This window comes from Acanthisitta chloris, unplaced genomic scaffold (genome assembly GCF_000695815.1).
Source record: "Acanthisitta chloris isolate BGI_N310 unplaced genomic scaffold, ASM69581v1 scaffold12817, whole genome shotgun sequence".
In the NCBI taxonomy this organism is placed as follows: domain Eukaryota; kingdom Metazoa; phylum Chordata; class Aves; order Passeriformes; family Acanthisittidae; genus Acanthisitta; species Acanthisitta chloris.
The window spans coordinates 1-22,113 of record NW_008682230.1 but is presented as its reverse complement, the minus strand read 5'-3'; the positions used below and the strand labels follow the sequence as shown (position 1 = coordinate 22,113).

Genomic DNA, 22,113 nt, shown 5'->3' with positions numbered 1-22,113 from the left:
AAAAACCCTTCTCCTTTTACAATAGCATCATGCTAGGAACTCTTGTGAAATCAGAAAGATTTTCTCACATCCCTTCCAGACTTACCATTTTCCAGGGTACAGCTTATGCCGTTCCTGGAAACTCCATCTGAAGAAGTGGTGGAAACTCCTTCACTGGCAATATTCAAGACTCAGTTTGACAGGGTGTGGATAACCTAATCTAAGTCTCTGCTTTCTACAGCAGTTCAGATGCTATCCAGAGGTCCTTTCCCACTCAGGCATTGCTATGACACACAATCACACACTTGCTCAAATGCAGTTAATCCATTCTCCACCAAAGTTTTCAAAAGCTAAGGCGAAAGTTTACAAAGTCTTTTGCTCCTGTAGATTCATAATGCCACTGCCAGTTCTCTCAATACCAATTTGGTATCTTCTTTTAAGCCCTTAGGTGTGAAAAGTTTTAACCCTGTAGTAGTATTGCAGTATATTAAACACTTATACACATCATGTATTTACACCATGTTCATAATCATTAATTGACTCTACTCTTTAGCACCAGAAAGTGACTCTGCAGGCAGCTGCAGGCTTCTACATCACCAGCATTAGATTCAGCCACCCAGGAACTCTGAGCAGAGCACACACTTCTCTGCATACAAACGTGCACACGTTTCCTATGATGGTTACTTGGGTCTGACAGTTCATTACCTCTGGCTTTACCTCTCAGCCCAAAGGATATGTATACATATCTGACTAAAATCTTTCCTCGCTTGTTTTATTTGTAATTTTCTTTGTAAAATCACTTGGCACTCCTCACATCTTAAAAAAATTGCTTGCCTACCTTTTTTTAAATATTTTAATAATGAAGTATTGAGGAAACACAAGGTACTCTCATATTAAAACACACTCTGGTTTTGTAACAAGATACAGTATATCTACCAGGACAATATGTCATACTCCTATGGCAAATATGTAATGCAGTTGCTGGCAGCTTAAGTAGAGTGAATTTTTTCACTAAAGTCTAGATTTCAGTAAAAAGAAACATTTCTAGAAAAGCTGCCTATCAATATATTCCCAGCAACTCTTCCAAGAGGTGACAACATTTACCATTCTTCTTTTCATATGAAAAATCTTAACTTCTAGCTATATTTGCCTCTTCCCAAATGAACTCATTTGACCACAAATTTAGAAAAACTATTAAATAAGGTTGAGCAGCAAACTCAAAGTTATGTTAAACTCAAGTTGGCAAACCAGGTGAGAGCACTTTTTTTTAACCCTAATTACCAAACTTTGAAGAAATTCATGGATTTCTTCAAATGTTAAAAATTCCACCTACTTCTCCCTCTGCTAGTCCCACAGGGCAGCAAAGCACTCAAGATCATTCTCCTTAAAACCTCTGACAGGGAAAATCCAGATGATGACCTTCCCCTGACTGAGTCTGCAGAGGAATTCTTGATTATGGTTTTCCAGGAAGAGGTGTGAAAACTATGCTGGTATCACTGACCAGCTATTTCCCAGGACTAAATTCATGCTAGGTGATCTATTCCAATGGCCCTACTGGAGGCTAATACTCCTCTGGCTTCTCTACTGGGTTGAGGCTGGGAGGAATCCATATCTTTTTGATATTTCATCATTCAGATAATTTCCTGCCACAATAATCTTCTCTTTCTCAGCTATCAAGACAGTGATCCCTAAGCACTTGCTACTACTAGGAAAGGACACTGTACTCTGCAAATGATTTGTGATAACTTCTAATATAGGAGGGAATACAAAAAATTATTCTGCAAAAGGAAAAAAGCAAAGCAACTGCATCATGGTCTGCCCTAATTTTGTTCATATAATACTGTGGCTGAACAAAACTCTGAGAAGTTTCTTGGCCTGTGAAATAGTATCTGCAAATCTTTACACAATGTGCTTCTTAATGGTTGGATTAACTCAAATTATATGAAACCCCTTAGATTAAGACTGCACTGCTTTCACATGAAGTAGCACAGCAGTGTGTCAGAAAAATAAATACAGATTTTGTCCTGTTGACTCTCAGACTACCAATTATGAAAAAAGGGGCAAAAGGCCTTGTTTTACATGGCCTGTGATCTTATCCCTTATCCTTTCAGACCAGCACAATCTGGCAGGAAAGAACTAGCTCTACTGATAAGAAGGAATATCTCCCTCTCTTTTAAGTGAAAGTATAGTAGCTGTTCTCCTTCAAGTCAAACAGAGCTCATAGTGCAGTATTTATTTAAGAAATTTTCCAATATGATGAATTATTAACTTGTTTTGATTGTGTCTTTTTGGATTAGGCTGAGGAAAAGAAGTACAACTCCCACAATATCTCCAGATCTCAGCGTCACTTTGCTTTTGATCAGTCCACTTTGGACACACAGAAGCAAATTGCAATCATATTACCAGTCAAAAAATACTGTTGAAAAACAGCACTCGTATTAACATTTTAATCAGATGCTTTTGAAATCATCTTCAATGAACAGCAGTTAACTCAAACACCCACCTGGGAGAGAGAAGTCAGTTTGATGTTTGTATATTCCTACTTACTGAGACCTTCCAACAGGAAGAGCTTGGTTATTAAAAACCATCTGCCTTGTCACATATTTACATGGAGCTTTTAGGAAAGGCAGTGGGGAAAAACAGTGCCTTTATTACATTGCTAACAACCAACTTCACTTCCATGGGAGGTATTTGAGCATCATGCCTACTGTGTTTCTGAAGCAGGGGCTTAAATGAGAAACAACGGGTTGATCCTCTTCTTAGATGAGAACAAAGTGACAGGAGAGAAAAGAGAGATCACATGGGCTATGAGTCTGGGCAAATTTGTTCTTTGCAATGCTTCCTAGTGCCTGAACTTTCAAATGATCAAACAGCAGAGCTATGGTTACGACTGCTTACCTGTCTGTTACTAACAAGGAAACTGGAAATTCTCCCTTTATTTGTGAACCAAGGTAGTCTGGTCATGTAAAAGATAACCTACATGCTTTTGTTGAGCATGATATCACAATATGCTCTTAGCCTTGCAATCAGTGCCAGTCATTAGTTTTCAAAAGGATTTTAATGGTTCTGCTCTTAAGTGCAACACCCAACACACCTAGAACAGACTCAAAGCAAAACATTCTCCATGGCTCATCCAGGTTTTTCTTCCCCTTATAGCTCTTATTCAACTTTTCCTCCCTCTTAGATTTCAGATAAAATTACTTCCATCTGCCTATTGCAACAAGACGCAGCCAGACACAGCTACTTTGCAGAATTTGGGTGAATAAATGCAGGTGATTTTGTGGGTTGGCAGAGACAGCAATATGAAATCAGGCTGGCTGTTCTAATGAAATGAGCAGTCAAACAGTATGTAAGATTAGGTTTCCAAACATAAGTCTCTGCCATATATTGAGGTAAGTAAAACCAGATCATCATCACCACCTCCACTGAAAGTATTTGAAGGCAGAGTGAACATTTTGAAATTATGACTGCATTTTATAAGACCTCTGAAAGATCACAGAACTCAGACATATAAGAAAGTTTTCAAACCACAGGGAAGATAAGCCAAAAAACAAAGCAGCAGTGGCTAGACAAACCTTACTTGAAAGGCTTGATAACTTTTGTCTGACTGCTTCTTGCAGAGGAAGTTTGAAAAGCTATCCTGCCCTCAGAATCTAATAGTGTATTCCTCAAATGAGAAAAAAAAAAAAAAGAGAAGGACAATGACAAAAGCACAGACATTTTGGCAGTATCCAGGGAAGCTTGACAAGCGGAAGCAGAAAGCACAGATCAAAAGACCACATAAATTCTTTTATTGTAGAAAATACCTAGAATTCCATGTTTATCTTACCACAATAAGCTACTGAATGGTTATCTAAACTGCCCTTGTTTAGCCAGGCGACTCAATACATCTGTAAGTTTTGCCCCACATTAGTTTTAGTCTGGTGTGTTTAAAAGGCTACACAGCAAGTAAATCTAATCTAAAAGGCTATACATCTCCTAAGGAAAAACAGTCATCACAGAGAGTGATCACCCTAAACAGAAAATCGTTTTGGTATCAGTTCAGAATTATTTGCTTCAGTTCCTTCATCTAAAATCACATAGCTGTGATACACCACAAAAAAAATGCAGCCCTTTCTCTAACAAGACATCTCTAAGAGGTATGGTAAGAAATCCACAAAAGTACATTAAAAAACCCCCAACTCAACATGAGAAGCATCTCACAAGTATCTGTTTGAGTACTTGTGAGCTGGTTTTTTTTACCTTTTCATTTCCTCAGTTTTCCTTTTACAAACTGAAGAGTTTCCCTAAGTTCCGAGCTGGCTTTGCCTATATAACACAAAGAAATCTGTCTAATATATTATAAGTGGAACTGTTCTTGGCAAAATAATGTCTCTGAAACAGGTTTAAGTCATGCAGAAACAAGACTGAACTTGTGAGTTCACAATTTCTTTAAAACAAAGCAATACCTGCTGTTACAGCATGAGGAAAAAAGATATGTCAAACTCAAAATATTACAGCAGAAGCCAGAGAAGACAAGAGAAAAAAAGTAGCTCAGTCATCTTCACCATTCAAGTAGTTTCAAAGTAGAAGTCTACTGTTTTCTAACCCTTCTATTCAGAAGAGGCCCACAAAGTAGCAGTTACTCCAGAGTCCTGGAAGACTTCCAGTACAAAGATTAAACCTTACATATAGGCAGTCTCTATAATTAGAGAACAAAGCATCTTGGTTTTCAGACAACATATGATAAATTTTGAAACAAGGAGATGGAATCAAATTGTATTTTAACATGGTTCAAGGGAAGCCTTCCTTTGGTAGACTGTCAAACTCCCTCTTAAAAACATTTACTTCAGTAACCTAAATTTTTGTGCCTTTCCAAATCAACCTAGAAATGTGTCTAGATAATAGGAAACACTTAAGGACATTCCTTCTTACAGGGAGAAATGTTTCCACTCTCTTACACAAGCCCCACAGAAGAAAGCCTTGACTCTTCAACACAGCTGTACCTGGCTTGCAGAAGAAGTACCAGAGGAGCAGCAAAGAGCTGAGAAGCTCCTTTTTCTTCTTGGTCGTGCCACAGGAGCATGAGTGGTTCCCTCCTCCACAAAAGCCATCCCCTCAGTAACAGGCTGCCACCAGCACAGAGAGAAAGAACCAGGAGCAGGATCTTCCTCCCACTGCAGCTCTTCCATAGGTGTGCACGTGCAGCAGAGCCTCATCTGATGTGAAACTTCATTACACATCCGGGTGTATGAATGAGTCATATATAAAAGATACTGGTTTTTCATGGTTGCATGCTCACGTACGGGTGGGGATTGAACAAATACATTTGCACATGGGCCAGAACTACCCTTTTGTGATGGGATTTATACCCAAGACCAAGGAGGTCATGATTTAGCAATGAAGAAAGAGGGTAAACCATGAACACTAAAAAGACATAATACAGCAATCGAAGTAATACTGATAGTTAAAACTATAGTGAAATCTCTTGTGGAATTAAGCTACAGCAACAACCAAGTATCATACGTGACCTACGCAGTGGTCCTGCATTACTGAAAGCTATTCTTTGGCCTCGGGAAGAAACCTGACTCCAGCTTGCAGCAGGGTCCCAGACTCACTATGGGATTAAGCCAGTTGTTCAGGATTGGATTAGAAAGTTGTGGCTGGGAGCCCTTGCAGCAGTGCCCGGCAGCTGCTGGGTGCAAGGGAGCTGCGAGCGCAGCGTGCCGCGGAGCAGCGGCAGCAGCAGGTGCCTGTGGGACCTCCCTGCTTGGAAAGGCGCCTGCACAATGTCCGGTGTGGAAAACACTTGGTAAAAATAAAATAGAAGGGAAGTACATATGAGCCAGAAATTAAATGCTTGCATCTGATATCAGAGGAAGAACACGTCGATCAGTCCGCTGGAGGTTTGAGTCAAGCAGGAACGTTTTACTGACACCAACACCAGCACCACAAGGGCCAAGAAAAACATTTTGTGATCTGTGCCTCCTCACTCCACCCCATCCCACCCTTCTGCAGTGTTCAGAAGGGAGAGGTTCTCCACTGACTTCCAGAAAGCTTTTGATGCTGTTTCTATCACATGTTTTCATTTAAATTCTCCAGTGACAGACACCATCAGAATTGCCTGTGGTAAAACAGAGAGCGAAGTGCAGAAACCCTCCTCAGCCCCACTTGCCCACACAGGAGCATGCCAGAGGCTGGCAAAAGGCACCATCCTGCCTGTACCCCTACTGCTGCATTTAGTATTAGCCAAAAACATGGCAGCTTGGATTAGCAGCTGGTAATTACCATGGTGATTCCATTCCAAGAACAGAGGAATACAGAGGTTCTCCCTTATCCCTGGGTAGTAGATGTTGACATAATGTTGTCTCTTTGATGCAAAGCCATTAAGCAATTTTAATATGAAAAAGCTTTCATTTAAAAAAAATAAAGAATATGTGATATCCATAATGAAAGAGTGAAATTAGCACACAACATCTGTGATGCTTTGGAGTTGTTTTTTCTTTAAAGACTTTCAGGAAAAAATATAACCTAGATCAAGAATTTACTGAAATTATAATTTCTCTGTTAAGAAAAAAAAAGGAAACAGTTTGTTAAGATCTGCACAGCAGGGCAGGGGGAGTAGGGACTAGATGATCTATAAAGTACATTCCAACCCCTAAAATTCTATGATTGCATGATCTAAAGGAAATTTTATAGATATCATAACTTTTTGGGTACACATTTTTAATGGAAGCATTTATGTTACATGCACACTTTAAAATTATTTTTTTACGCTGTGTCAAATAATAGTTCTTCCTTCCAAACAATATTTACTTTACTATGTCATTTAAATCAACCAACCAATGTTGTACAATGATTTATTTATTCAGCCAATGGGAAATGAGTGGCATATTTTCTTACTTATTCTAATCACAGTGTTAAATACTTGTTCCTTCTGTGAGTGAAGATTGAAGCCCCCATAATCCAGAAGGAGATGGTTAATTACTTGCTATTCCAATTGGATGCTCACAAGTCCATGGGCCCTGATGAGATCCATCTCAGAGTAATTAGGGAACTGTCAAAACAACTTATTAAACCACTTGCAATCATCTACCAGCAGTCCTGGATGGCTGGAGAAGTTTCAGCTGTAACACCCATCTCTAAGAAGGGTCAGAAGGAGGATCCAGCGAAGCCTGCAAGCCTAACCCTGGTTCCAGACAAGGTCATGGAGGAGATCATCCTGAGTGCCAGCACATGGCACACGCAGGGCAACCACAGGATCAAGTCCAACCAACATGGATTTATAAAAGGAAGGTCCTGCTTGACCAACCTGATCTCTGTCTATGACAAAGTGACCTGCCTAGTGGAAGAAGGGAAGGCTGTGGATGTGATCTATCTGGACTACAGCAAGGCATTTGACACTGACTTCCACAGCATACTTCTAGAAAACTGGCTGCTCATGGCTTGGATGAGTGGACTCTTCAGTGGGTAAAAAACTGGATGGATGGTCAGGCCCAGAGAGTTGTTGTTAATGGAGCTGAATCCAGTTGCTGTCCAGTCACTAGTGGTGTTCCCCAGGGCTCAGTATTGGGGCCAGTACTGTTTAACATCTTTATTGATGATCTGGACATGGATATTGGATGCACCCTCAGTAAAATACACGATGCTCATGGCTGATCCACTTCTTGAGAGGTGTTAGAAACTCCTTAAGAGGCAGAAGCTGTGGTGAAAAACATATTGGGCTTTTGGATTTCAAACATAACCTAAGAGAATAGCTTCTCTATTCCTTTCTTTAATAGCTAATTTTGAATATTAGATTATTTTTTAAGGTGAAGTGCCTGTATGCCAATGTATTGATCAGCCAATCAAAACCCTTCCTAAACCATAACAAATGACAATGCTCAGTGTTTACTATGGCAGCAATCTCCTAGTGAATGAATGCAATCACTACAATCCACTGCACAACAGACCACACAAAATGCAGTAGTACAAAAGGTACTAATTAGGACAAAAAATCCACAAAACCAAAAGAGGACCCTTCAAAACAGTCTCAACCAACCAAAAGCCCCTGTGTTGGCTTGCTCTGTCAAGATACAAAACTTAATACCACCAGATTCTGATTTTACTGAACTGGCACAATTACCATGACTGGGTGAACATAAAAACCACACATCACAGGGTCACCTGTCATTGCTGACTGCAGTTTTAACAATAGCACTGTTTTTCCTGGTGTACCCAACTCATTTGAAGAGAAAGGCTATTGCAATATATGTTCATAAGCGATTTGTTGTCTTATTTACCCTTGTTCTTCTATTTGAGCCCAGAAAAGATACTTAAATCCCAGGGGTTAAACCAAACCAGTTAATCAGGTAACTTCAGTGCAATCTGCCTTTGTTAGAAAATCAACTGAAAAATGCTGTCATGCAGCAGCAATGGTCCAGAGGTGCATTTACTTTGCTAATGACTGACAAAAGTATGTGCTTCCATCCCAAGTGACAATGTGCAAAGAGCAAAAAAATGCACCTAGTGGGAAGCTAACAGGAGTGTTCAGCTAAAACAAAAACAACCCAAGCACATTCACAATCATTTGCAGGGAAATGATCTTGGAACACCACAAATATTCACAAATATTGAGGCTAATCACAGGCTACAGAAGGAACCCTACACCAAAGACCAGGGAAGCTACACTGCAACCTCAACTCTACCACCAGCACAATCCATTCCCCTCACCCAAGACCTCTGCCTGTCTGTGATCATCTGCCAAACAAAGGATCATCACACCTTCTGTAATGTACCTCCAGAACTATGGCCAAGAGAGAATGACGGATCCAAAACAGCATGGCTAAAAGTGGCTAGGCCTGGGATTCCAGGGCTTCATTATAATTTCTGTCACAAACTTCTTGTGCTATTGTAAGTGAATAAGGGGCTTGAAATTAATTTTTGGATCACTGACAAGCCCCATTCAGAATGGTGCCCTGAGGATGCCTCCCATGCTCTTCATCCCTGAGTTGGGCATAAAGTACAGCAACCCGAGGTGTTTTGGTTTAGAAGTAGAGTTGGAAGAGGAAGCAGTGGCAATGCACTCCTCATACATCAGTCTGTTTCTGCAGGATATGTAAAGAAGGAGGGCAAGATTTGGCTTGCTGGTTGCCTATGCCTGAAGGAAGTTCTACAGCCACATCTCCATCTCTGGGCAGACAACCTTGATAACCAGGTAAAAGCAACATGGGGCCAGGGCTCTCTTCATCGCAGCTTCCTAAAACTTTGCTGTCAAGAAGAAAGGAGTACAAGGTCCTCATGGTCAGGGAGAGTGTGAAGTGGAGCTCAGTTCTGCAGTCCTGTGATGAGGTTCACTCAGGAGCTGACCTGAGGGGCCAACCACAAGGCTACGGAGACTGAACCCTGTAACATGTCATTGCCTTGGTGCCTGGACTTTAAAAGGGAAAATGCAGGGTTTGCCTATGCCAAATGCCTCCAAGCATTCTCAGAGGAAGGAGGGCATCAGGCACAGGTCCAGCAGAGGCAGAAGGTGGCTCTGTCCTGCCAAAGGGGTGTCCCCTGTTAGGCCACTGCAGAGGATGTAGGCTCTCCTCTCCACCTCTGCTGAAGGAGCCAGTCCTGCACCAAACCCACCCCCCAAACGAGGCCCTGCTGACTGCTTCGGTGCAGCTTTTGGTAGTCATCTGCATCACAACCCAGAAAGAACCAGGACTAAACCAGTTATGTGCAAAAACACACCTACAAATGCCTCAGAACATTTTGGGCCAGGAAAGCTTAACTTCCTGAAACTTAGAGAATATCAGGTGTCTACAGTAACTGGGAGAGGTTTCCATGGGCAACACTCTTGAATGTAGCTGCCTGAAATATGCTTTAAGGGATACCAAAGTCCTAGATGCTTTACTGGATGTAACAGCAAGTACTGAAACAAGATTACTGCAGGCATTTATTCAGTCAGCTGAATACAAAAGATTCTAAAAATACTTTTGCTTGTCATAAAATTAGATTAGAAAAATATATGTACAAAATTCACATGAACAAAGGTAAGCATGAACAACTACCTGGGACTCTTGAGTTAGAAACAATACATTGCTGTTTAAAATGCAGAGGCGTTGCCACAGAAGAAAAGTTACTGATCCTGTTGGGGCAAAGCAACTGCTTTGGTGTGTGGTTTGCATGAGGGAGGGAAGGAAAAAGAAAATGAATTGCTTTATTAGCCTTTTTTCAGCTTTGTTTTGTTTGCTTTTTTCAAAAGAACAACTTTTTTATATTACTTTTAACTGATAGATATGAATGAAGAAACTTATATTTATCAAAGCAACTATTACCAATCTAGTTAAATTTCACTTACTCTCAGAGATACCTTAGGGCTAGTAGTTTAATATGTACTTTAATATGTTGCCTTACTTTTATAAACTAAGGAGTAAAATTGAAAGACTTTCCACTGAGACATCCTACTAGGGCTATTCTTCTTCCTCAACATTTTCACTTAGAGGGAATACTAAGTAAATTCACTTTACTTTGCTAATAAACTAGCTCTTTGTTCATTTATCTATCAAGCTATTTATAAATATCTTGCAATCACAGCATTATCTAGGGGCTAAAGAGCATGTTTCAACTCAAAACAAATGGACATGTCATGTCATGTCCTTCCGTAAACAAAAGCTAAGGGCTTGGAATCCAGCAGAGATTTAAGCTTGTAATCATGTTTCATATGCTCATTTTCATCGTTTTTCTTAGGTGCTTTTAACAGTGTAAAATATGAGCAGTTGCCCTTAACACACAGCGGCCCTGGAAAGCAATAAATTGTTGTACCAGATGTACACAAGACAGAGGACACGTGTTGATGCTGGGGAGGGTCCTCCCTCCCCAAATGTGCAATGTGCTCTGTTGGACTTACACAGACTACCCAGGGGGAACTGCTGCCTCCTTTGGGTAGGCAGGTAGTACCCATTGGTGGAGAGGAGGCAGGAACTCACAGAAACCTCCTGAAACAACTTCTGAAACTTTGCTTTTCCCCTGAGCAAACACCTACAGCCTATGCTGACAAAAAAAACCCAAGTTCTAGCTGTATGACACTGACCTCTCAGATAAAAATAGGCATTTTTGGATGACACATTAAATACAGCAGTATGTGAACCAAGCAGTAATTCAATTAAATGGATGTTCTCAACTAGAAAAATCTGCAGCAATATATATCCAGATTAAAATCAGATTCTTCAAAGACACTGTACATTTTAAAATAGATGGAATTTTTTAACTCTGTTTTTTAATTTGTACAGACTACAAAAGTATGAACACTAAATCAGTTTCTCCCTATCCTATTCCACAGCATCAACCAACAACAGTGCAATGAATGCAAAATGGACTAATTCATCTGACACACTGCAATTTGTACATATGAAAACAGTAAACAATTAGCACTCAGACTTTGGGAGAAAGGTTAAATTGAAATCAATTCTAAAATATTCCCATTAACGGCTCAGTTTCAAGACGTAACTAGGAGTAAACGCAAAACAGTTGTGACTAAAAAAAATTAGTTAGCAATTTCTTCACTTTGTACTCTTTTCAATTCTTTCACTTTAAAAATCACTACGCATTCCAAAAAAAAGTTTATTTAACTTTGTCTGATCAAGCAATGCAGATCATCAGAAAACCTTTATACCCTGTTTTTTCACCTGGAATTAGCAATGTGCTTGTCATATTCTGCAGCCCCCTCATTCACTAAATCCTACTGAGGATCTACATTGAACTGAACTTCCTCTCAAGTTTACATTCCTCAGGTGTTTCTAGGCAGAACCTAAGATTTTTGTTTTTTTTCATGTTTTTAAGCTCAGACATTACCCCTACCCTTTCCCACCTAGGCCTACCCCTTTCCATACTGAGTGATTTGAACCAAGTGAACTCTGTGGTCTTAACCCTAATTCCCATTATCATATCCAGCAGTGCCAGCAGGGAGGGGGGGACATCCCTTACCCATTGGTGTTTACTTGATCTGTCCTGATTGATGCAAGCACAAAAGTGGTGCAACTGAAAACCCAGGGGTTTTACTGTCCCTCCAGAGGGACTGAAAATACCTCCTTTCGTTTATACCTAAAATCCCAAAGTCCCAATAGCCTTTCTGCTGCTAGACTTTCACCTCCAAATGTGTTTACCCTTTCCTAATGTACTTTTACCCAAAGAAAAAAAACTATTAAGAAGTGCCCAAGTGTTACCTATGATATCAAAGCATACATTCAAAGCCAGTTTGACCAACTGATACCATGATCCATGTGAAAAAAAACCTTTGGTATTTTTACAGATATCAAATCCTGGAATAAATGCAGTTGTAATTTTAGGTTTCTATTTTAACAGTCAAAGGAGACACATCTGGCAATAATCTACAAATAAATATAGTGTCTCCATTCTTAGTTTCTCCTCCAAAACACTACCTAGGACATTTTTGCAGCATGATTCATACAATCAACATGATACATTACAATGCCTTTCAAATAATTCTGAATTCTCAGTTCATTCAATAAAGAACTCGTTTTCGAAAGAGAAAAGGGAACATGCCCTGCCAGAAAACTTGCTTTATTGACTCAGCCCTGCTGCCAGCAGGAACAACGTGGTGAAGCAAACTCCACGATTTCGAAAGCATTTTTTTACAGCAAGGGCAGAACGAGAAAGAGGCTTATTTACCGAAATGTGAGATTCCACAGGTGAGGCCAGAGACGGTCTGAAATCCTCTTCCTTTAGTTCCAAAAGTTTTAATTTACGACGAAGCCGCTAATAATCCTTTCAGGCTGCCAGGTACAATGCACGCCATATCTCAGTCGTGTTTTCTTTCGCCCTTTTGCAGCGTAACTTTGTTATTTGCATAAAGCTTAGTCCTGGCCTATGGGACTTTTTGAACATCTACATGTTAGATTAGCTGTCTTGACATGCTCTATCAAGCATGACATCATGGATCTCCATGGCAACCTTAGCCACACCTGCCCAGATGCCAGAGTTACCTGTAATGTTCAGACCTAAATGAACATAACAAAAAACCTCCTCAATCACCATTTTCTAGGCACTCAGCCCTGCACAGGCACCAGAATGATTTGGTTTTAGTCTTTAATTCATCGAAATCTGTTTTTGTTTGCCTATAAATTTTTTCTTCACTGGCTGAAACACTAGAGCTGCTCCTGACCCTATCTCCTGGACAAACAACAACAAAAGAAAGCTGTAGCAAACTTCTTCCACCTCACTTTCTTACCACAAGCTCATAAGCTCCTGCTCTGAAAAACTACACACTCATTTTTGTTCTCTGCCCCTCAGAAAGGTTTTTTTAGAGAGGTGACTTGTAAAACAGGTTCACTGCAGGGACTACCCTCCTCCCATGGCGAGGTTAGCATTTTAACCTCTTAATTGCTAACTCGTTTTCATCCTTGCAGCCACTGACCCAGCTTTTACACTTGTTCCAGCTCTTTCCTTTTCTGCTGATGGGAGTCAGTCTCACCTAAGCAGGAGTCTGTGTCCTGCCATGAGCTCCACAGCAGTTTCAAACTTAAGAAGACCCAGACTATTTCCCTCTTCCTTGCTCTTTTTGCTCTCTGACTTTCCTGGGGATTACGTTAGCACCTTCCTTTCTTTGACACAGACAGCCTTGGCAGAGGAAAGGTATCCAAGGCTCCTGCAGAAACTTGCACTACCTACAAAAAAAAAAAAAAAATAAAAATATTTTGTTCCTCAGCTTTCCAGGCTTCCAGGTGGAGAGAGCTCTGGTGCTCAGCTGTGGGCTTGACTTGAAGGAGAGCTGCTGGGCTGTGGGTGGCAGAGCTGCAACTGCAGGGTGTTGCACTCCCCTGTGGGTGTTTTGGGGTGCATGAGGCATCTCACATCTGTGCACACACACACCCACCCCAGCTGCTGCAAACTCATGTTCCAGTTTACCACAGACCAGCTTAGATCCAGGCTATTTGCCTTGCAGCAGTATCCCAAGCTCCTTGCGCAAATAAAATCGGCCTAGCCCCTGTCTCTGTGAGCTTTCCTTTCCAGAATAAGATATCACAAACAGGGCAACAAACCCTGTGGGTGGAGGAAGGATGATCTGTGTGCACAGCTGGGAGGTTTCAGGTCACCATGTTAGCTAACCATCAGTAATCCCTGCTGGCATTTTACCTGGCCGTGATTGTACTTCTCATTTGTGACAGGTTATCAAGAGTAGAAATGGGTCTTCAGGAGGCACATCCAGGGAGGGATTTATCTGAATAAATGAAGCCTGGAGGAAACCATTAGTATATAGTGGAAGATGCAGACAACATTCAGGGCTGACCTTGCTGGTGAAGGTGATACAGCATGATCTGACAGCACCAAATATTTTTTTTCCCTGATATTTATTTTCTGTAAATCAGGGGTCAGGTTGCCATGCTCAGATACTGATAGATAAAATGGACAAGAGAAGAAAGCCCACCAAAAACCAAAAGACAATTACCAAACTTGGTTTTCTTGCCCATATTTATTAGTTGTGTACCTGACAGGGTTTAGAGCAACCTGGAAGAGAAATTATATGATATACAAGGGACTATCTCCTGACTGAAAATGCTGGGTTTTTTATGTTTCAGCTGCACCATTTGACAGAGAGATTAGAAAATGGTGTCGCATTAGCTACTAACCTTGATAGACTTCCTACAGTGGGGAAATTCCCACCATGGACAATGTTGCCACTTTTCAGATACTGAAGCAGTTGGAGAAAAAGGGAGAAAAGGAAGATGGAAAATAAATAATGACATTTTAATTCATGCCTTCCCATACACCCCATCAAGTTTTGTTTGCGATACATGCACGTGTTACATATGCAAGGGTGGAAAAAAGGAAGTATGGGTGCTAAACACACATGTATGCCCTCCAGCACAATATTATATTACGGTCTTATACATACACATACATATATATACACACACACATACAGCTATGTGTATATATATACACATACCTATGTGTATCTATATACAGTTACATATAAATACACAAAACCACCCACAATACACAGATACGTGGCTGTCCATGCATAAACACAATTGGTAAGAAAATTCCCCTCTGAACTGTAATGCCATGATCATAATAGTTAGATAGCTGATGCATCACACATCAACGAAAAAAATGTCTTACAATCAACATGGTTAACTTATTTCTGCATGTTTTAATGTGGTTTCTGTTTGATTTATCATTTAAGTAATGCTGAATGGATGGTGTTTTCATCTTCCCCATTTCCAAGAAAGATATTTTGATGCTCTGATAGCAATTTTAAAGCTATTTTATTTTAGAAAGATTTAAAAACTCATTACATACAATGCATACGTCTAATCATCAAAAAATAGAAGCAGGAGAATGAATTTTACCCTCAATAAATTAGCAAGGATGACACATTTTAAACAAATATCAGGAACAGTTACTGCATTCCTTCTGTAATTTACTGCCTTCAGAAAAGGCTCGAATTACAAAATGTGTAGGGTGTAATGCTGTGGGCTGTTCAAACTGGGTTTGCAGTGTCTGCAACACTGGAACTAAATATTTACATGACTCCAAAAGATCTAATCTCTGGATTTTACCCCCCTCCCACCCCCTTTATTTAATTTGTATGCTATCTTTATCCACCACCCAGCACATTCCACACAGTCACTGAAGTTCATACAAGAGATAAGTGGGGAGAAAAAAAAAAATCAAGACTTTAAAAAGAAAGGAGGAAAGTTGTTTAAAAATAAAGAATAGATCATCCTTGTTAGAGCTGAAGTCTTGCAGCAATTTTATCTGGATACATACGGATTCTAATAGTTGCATTCTGAGGCTGTGATAGCACCTGGGATCTCTAGAGACCCAGTCAAAGAGAAGTTCTAGGGAGGAGTTAGCAAATTACAATCTTTCCAAGCCTGTAACAACAGCCTAATCTCCAAAGCCTCTCAAGTTTGGAAGGCTTCAAAGAGACTGGGAATTCAGGAAGATCTCCCATAACAGAATACAGTATTTTTCCAACTTGTTTTTATTCCTTATTTACAAGTAATTAGCTATCAGTGCTGAAATACCTATAAACCCCTAACGGGAAAAAAAAACTTTGACAAAAGGTTTGCTGCCAAACATTTGTTAAACTGAAAATAATGAGCACAAGATTTTTGAGACCAAACTCTAAATACTGAGAGTTGATTTTACAAAATGAATTAAGGAATAGACAGTAGATTGTCTGTAAAGCTAAACAGATTAAACTCTGTCGTTGCACTCAAAACCAGAGTCCAGGGTTAGGCTGTGAAGAGATCCTTGCATGGCATTGCCTGAATTCAGAAGGTCGGTATGTCGGCAGCCTCCACCTGCTCTGAGAGATACATCAGCATGACACATCATCTCTGACCCTGTATCTACTTTTTGCTGCTGAAAAGCTGAAAAACAACTGCAGGCAGGCAAGAAGCAAACTACCTTAAAGTACACTGCTGACAGACCAATGTGGGTGTCAAAGCTGCTTGGAGGAGGCAGATACTTATGGGTAAGCCTGTTCTGTTTGTATTATAAAACTTGAAAATAGAAAAGAAAGCAAATGAAAGGGAAACAGAGCCAGTGAAATCATACATACACACAGTGCAGATATTTTCTTTTCTCCCGGGCAGTGGTACCAATACTGAAAGTGTAACAGAAGTTAACAGCTGTTCCATATTTTCCCTTCAGCTGTGAAAAGTAAGTGGAGACCCATATACTAAGATCAAGAGTCTCACCTTCACCCCTGCCTCTGTGTATACTCTAAAAAAAATGACAAGCTCTTCAGAAATGTCAGTTTCAACAAACAATTCCAAGGTAATATTGAATAGATTCATTTTTATTATTGGTTTGTTGGTTTTTTTTTTCTAATTTCAAGACAGCAACTGAATTGCAGACCACATCAAAAAACCTGTTTAATACTTTGTTACATTCTCACCTTTCGTAATGAGGTAACACTCAATTTTGTAGGGGTTATAAGAACTGTTAAATAAAAAGCAAGACACAAATTTAACTTCCATACCTGATCTCTCAGCCTCTCCTGGTGTCCCATTATTGCTGTGGCATGGTGGGGATATTTCTGTTTCAGATGCTCAAGAAAAGCCTCTCTCTTCCTGTCCATTTCTGAGGTTTGCATTCCCAGTATTTCTTTGGAACTGCGAGGGCCACCTACTGTATGTCTTCGAGGGATGTTGCGGGTGGACTTTGAATTAGAAGAAGTGTGACTGTTCGGGGTCGAAAGGAGCTCTTTAGATCGGAGACATTCTGCATCGTCTACTGATGTTATATGCAAACTGGTTTTTGTCTGGTCTGCAAAAAAAACAACCAAAACCAAACAGTATATTGTAAGAACTCAATCCCAACATTCACATAAGTAAGAAAAAGGAAAAAAAGACTGATATAAAAGCTAGGTTCTTTTAAAAGTCTGGTAGTGTGCATGTCCTGCATCATTAGGCATATACACGTTGTAAGAAGTGGCCTGGAAATAATTCCTTATATAAGCTATGCACATAGTGATATACTTCTAACACACAACTGCAGTATTGCCCCACAGAAAAGTGAGCATCATTAAATTAGATGCTCCTTTTATATCATCTTTACCTATGTGACTTGAAAAGAAGATCTGACAGGGCCCTTATTCCCTGACCTTTAAAATCTACAGGATGCTTTCCACAAGAAGAAATGGGTTTCTTCAATAGGCTCCAGTACACTTAATGGCTCTATAACTAGTATCCTTAAGGATGCCAGCTGATAAAATTCCTTTGACAAAGCAGATTTGTAATCCTTAATCTTTTTTCAGTGTATTTTCAACATGTTCTGAAATACCTATGAAATAATAAGAGGGTTTCAGAGTCTCTTTTTCCTGATTTCTGACTGTGGCCTGGTTTTAAATTTCATGGATCTCCCTTGGATTTTATATGTCTCAGGACAGCGGGCTGGAAAATTCTACATCATTTTTTCAATAAACCATTTTTTAAGAAAGAGAATAAAAGCAAGTTTTGTGTGATATAAAAAAAAAGAAGGAAAAACCCCTCTTAGATAAATTTTACTACTCTGAAATCCACTTTAAGACCAAAGACCACGACAGCATTTGTAGAGATAGGCAGACACTGTGAGTATTTAAGTGCTGGCTTATCTTCAGGTAACTCTGTAACACGAACCCTCTGGTGTTCGAAAAACTGTGGTCTGGAGCCTTGTCACCTAATACCTTTGAAAAAATCCCTCATTCCTTTGTCAGCAAAGAAAAAAAACCCCAAAAACAAAACCTGAAGCATTGCAAAGTCCTCTCCAAGTCTGATGTGGCCTTGCCCATCTTTCCCAGGCAGTATCAGATGTCCTTGTGAGTGTTAACCCTTCCCAGCACGTCCCCAGGAGCAGGGAGCTCCTTCCTCTACCTGTTCAGAATAAATCTTTATTTCTCTCTGTCTCACACTTTTCACCTCAGAGCTCTTTATCCTCACAGCGACTGTTTCCCCTGTGAGCTGCCATAATATGGCACTGCTGTTTGGAAACAGGCGCCTACTCGCTTCTTTTTATGGTTCAGTCAGTCATTTTGACACCCTGCCTACCACTTGCCTCAGGATTTTATGCTGAGGATTTCTCAGATTTCTGGTGTGCATTGTCAATCGCCTGCCACGTCCCATGGAACATCAAGCCCAGGTAATAAAGCAAATCCTCTTGGTGGAGCGGCTGTTGGTGTGATGTCCCATCAGTTTATACAGGGAACCAATTCCCTCGGGTTTTGCAAAAGAACTTGGTTCTCAATGACCTTACATGTTTCTAGAAGCTCCCTATACTGCTCAAGGATTCCAAAATTTTCAACAACACCCTCTTGTTCACGTTCATGGAATCTTGTCCTGAAAGCAGATCCAGACACAGGAGCCCAGACCACAGCTGGCACCATGCTTTGATGAGCACAGATCCAGGCACAACTTTGGGAACAGGTTTGGTTCACAGGGAAGTCTTACTCTCACAGAGTTTCAAAATGTCATCTGTGATCTCTGCAGCACCCTCTGAGACCTTAGTAGCACAATCCTGGCTAAACGTTCAGAGTAGCAGCCTCATGTGCACATACACACAGACATATGCACTTAACTTTTCCAAGCACAACTCAATTAAAAAAGCATCCATCCTCTCTGAGTATTGAAAATTCAGAGCACCACCTGTCAGGTACACTCAGCTGGTTTGAGAAAAACAGCAAACAGGAGAGTTTTGCTTGCAAGAAGACAGCATTGGCTACTCCAGATACGCTCAGCCAAAATGGTTTCTGAAAGCTGCACAGTCATTTCAATGGACTTTACCCAGGAGGAAAAAGAGGGGGTCTGAGGCTGGATGGAATTTACCATCTTTAATTTGTTGCACCAAGAGCCCACAGGTTATATCCCTGAGGCTGCTGGAACAAAGGCAGAAGACATAAATAAGGGATTTTCTCAGAGCTGGAGGGAGTCAGCATGAGAGTAGGTGACTGAGTGCAGCAATTTCATATAAACCCTCGAAGTACAGTCACAGCAGCAGTTTCAATCATTGAATTGATGGCAGGCATTTCCTCAAGAAGGCAGGCAAACCTATGCTGACAAGCACAACTGAGAACTCATGAATGTGTATTTTGGGTCCTAAACCTCTTCCATCCAAAGTCTTTCCCTCCTCTGCACTGCAGCCATTTCATTAGTTTAAGAAAGAGCTAATTATTTGGAACATAAGGAGACATAACAAGTAAAGTGTTTTACCACTGTTATTGGGTGAAACTTTGAGAAGGAATCAAAAATAATGCATTTTTCTTATGCTACATTAGAAAAATCAACAAATTCTCTTATTTTTCTTTCATGTATTTGGAAAATACTGTATAAATACCAGTGAAAAGAAAGGAATGTAAACTATGCAAACTAATTGCTTGCCTTGCCAGAGAGCTGACTTGGGTATCCAGCAGGATCCTGATCCTGTGGTATTACAGCAAACAATGGCACATGACTTTCTTTGCAAACCAAAATCTGTTGTGTTTGAATATGGGTCTTTTCCCTAGTAATTGCTGAAAAAAATCTTTCTGGCCACTTCCTAGATAGGGATAAATGTTTTCAGTGGTGAGGTTGAATGCTAGGCTGGTGAAACCAATCTATGTATCTCAAGGCACACCAGCTCTACAGATGCTGTATGGGCCACAGTGCTACAGGAGGAGAAACTGAGAGAGGTTTTCTGGATGCTGGAGTTGCTCAATAACATTGTGGGGAAACCTTCCATATCTTCCAAGTGAAGATAATAGGCCTAGCAAATCAATCTCCACAGATAACTGAGAAATGTATAAAGGATCATGTGATGGTTCCCAGACCAGAGCTAAGAGTAGGAAAAGGATAAATTATGCAAGTACCCTCCTTGGAAAAGGAGCAAAGAGAAGCCAGTGGAAAACAAAGAGGTGTGAGATAAGCTTGTCTCTCTCTCTCCCTCCCTCATATTCAGAAGCTAAAATCTGAAGGTCTATCTGTTCAATAAACCAAGCAAGTCTAGAGGGCAGCTAAATGCAAGATTTGCTGATTGACAGAAAGGACTTTGGCTATCCAAAGGCTTGAGTAACCCTTATGCTTGAGTTGATTCTCTGATCTGAAAACAAATTTCAAGATTGCTTAACACTGCCCATTGCTACAGTGGATGTGACTACAAGGAAAAAAGTCCTTCAACACATTCTGGTATGTAATTCTTCTAAGGCACACCCTCCATGAAGTCTACAAAGGTCAGGAAAGTCATTTTGCTTCATTACTTTAAATGCTGTGAGATTTTAATAGTCTTGTTCTGCAACTCAGGTGATATGAGAGAAGAAAATTTTCAGAATTATTTCAGAAAAGAACAAGTGTGGACCTGAACTATACTGATACTGTGAAGCTGAGCCTTGAAGCAAACCCCACTCAATACTAAAAGTTTAAAAAATAACTCAAATTTAACAGCATTGAGTCAAACCCACCTCCACTGTATTTATGCTAGTAACAAATGTGAGATTATTTGGAATCTTTCAAATTTACTCCATTGTCTTTACAATTAGCTCTCTTTCCAAGGAACTTTCAAATGTCAATTTTGGATATAGGCCAAAACTACTAAATTTGGTGATGAGCTTATAGCACTCAACATTTTTGGGAATCATAGGATCAGTCTGGTTAGACCTTTGTTTGTATCTCGGGCAGTTTCATACAACCCATACAGAAGAAATGTTACTGAAGGACTTTTTTATTTCCTATTCAGACATAACAATTCAGTGAAGATTTCTGTCCCACTAAAGATAAACATACACAGACACAGGTGACCTGCACTGCCCAGTATTTTAACATAAAAAATGATTCATAATAGTGTCAAGCAACCAAAACCCCCAAGAAAAAAAAAAGGAAGAGGATTATTTCCCTCCTAAATTGTCTATGCACTATTTTCTGATATCGCATGCTTGTAAACTTGTGTGTTTTTGTTTTTCAACCACGTGCACCACTTGTTTCGCAGAAACACAGTAACAGAACTTTTCCTGAAGTGCCTATGAGGAATACAATGTGCACGAAATGGGAATGTTCACAGGTGCCCCACAAATACTGTAATAGACACAGATTAGATTAGGTGTTCATCATGCTACCTGAGTATTATGTCCCATGTGCACTAGCCCAGGTATAATTCGCCAGGAAAGAGTTTTCATTGACTTTACACGCAGTAGACAGCGCAGCAGTGAGCGCAGGACACACCGAGGCAGACTCGCCGTGCAAACCACGGTTACACATTCCTGGCTTCGCTCCAAAACAAACCCGAGCGGTTTCACACAAAAGTAAACTAACCCTGTCACAATCTGCCGTGGATCTCGCCTTTTTTTAACAGACACCCCGAGGTAAAGAGGAGCTCAAACCCAGCTTTACGAACCCTTTCCCTGCCCTAGGTGAGGCTGGCGGAGCATTTGAAGGGAGCGGGAGGCGCTTTCTGCCCCCGAGGGAGCAGCACCCTGGGCACGGGCAGAGTCCCGCACCGTGACAGCCGCACGGCTTTGGAGGGGGCAGAACCCTCTCCGAAGAGAACCTTAAACTCCCAAACTCCAAGTATTAGGGAACTCTGCAGAGCCATTAGCACAAGGAAGGCATGCTTTTTTTTTCCCCTTTTCCCCCTCCACGCATTCTGCCTCCAGTTTTCAAAGCAGCGACGAGGGGCACGCTTAAAAACCCAGCTCGTCTCTGCCTC

The 22,113-nt window shown here is 40.5% G+C and overlaps 1 protein-coding gene across 1 annotated transcript in view; it reads right to left on the bottom strand.

The window, feature by feature from the left end:
* LOC103805788 (sickle tail protein homolog) overlaps positions 1–17,226 on the bottom strand; it is a gene marked incomplete at its 3' end in the record, with an annotated part of 165,113 nt that extends 147,887 nt beyond the window's left edge. Inside the window, exon 1 of the mRNA XM_009078451.1 lies at positions 16,946–17,226. Coding sequence (XP_009076699.1) covers positions 16,946–17,059 — 114 coding nt within the window. The remainder of the gene's footprint in view (positions 1–16,945) is intronic.
* Between the last annotated feature and the right edge of the window lie 4,887 nt (positions 17,227–22,113).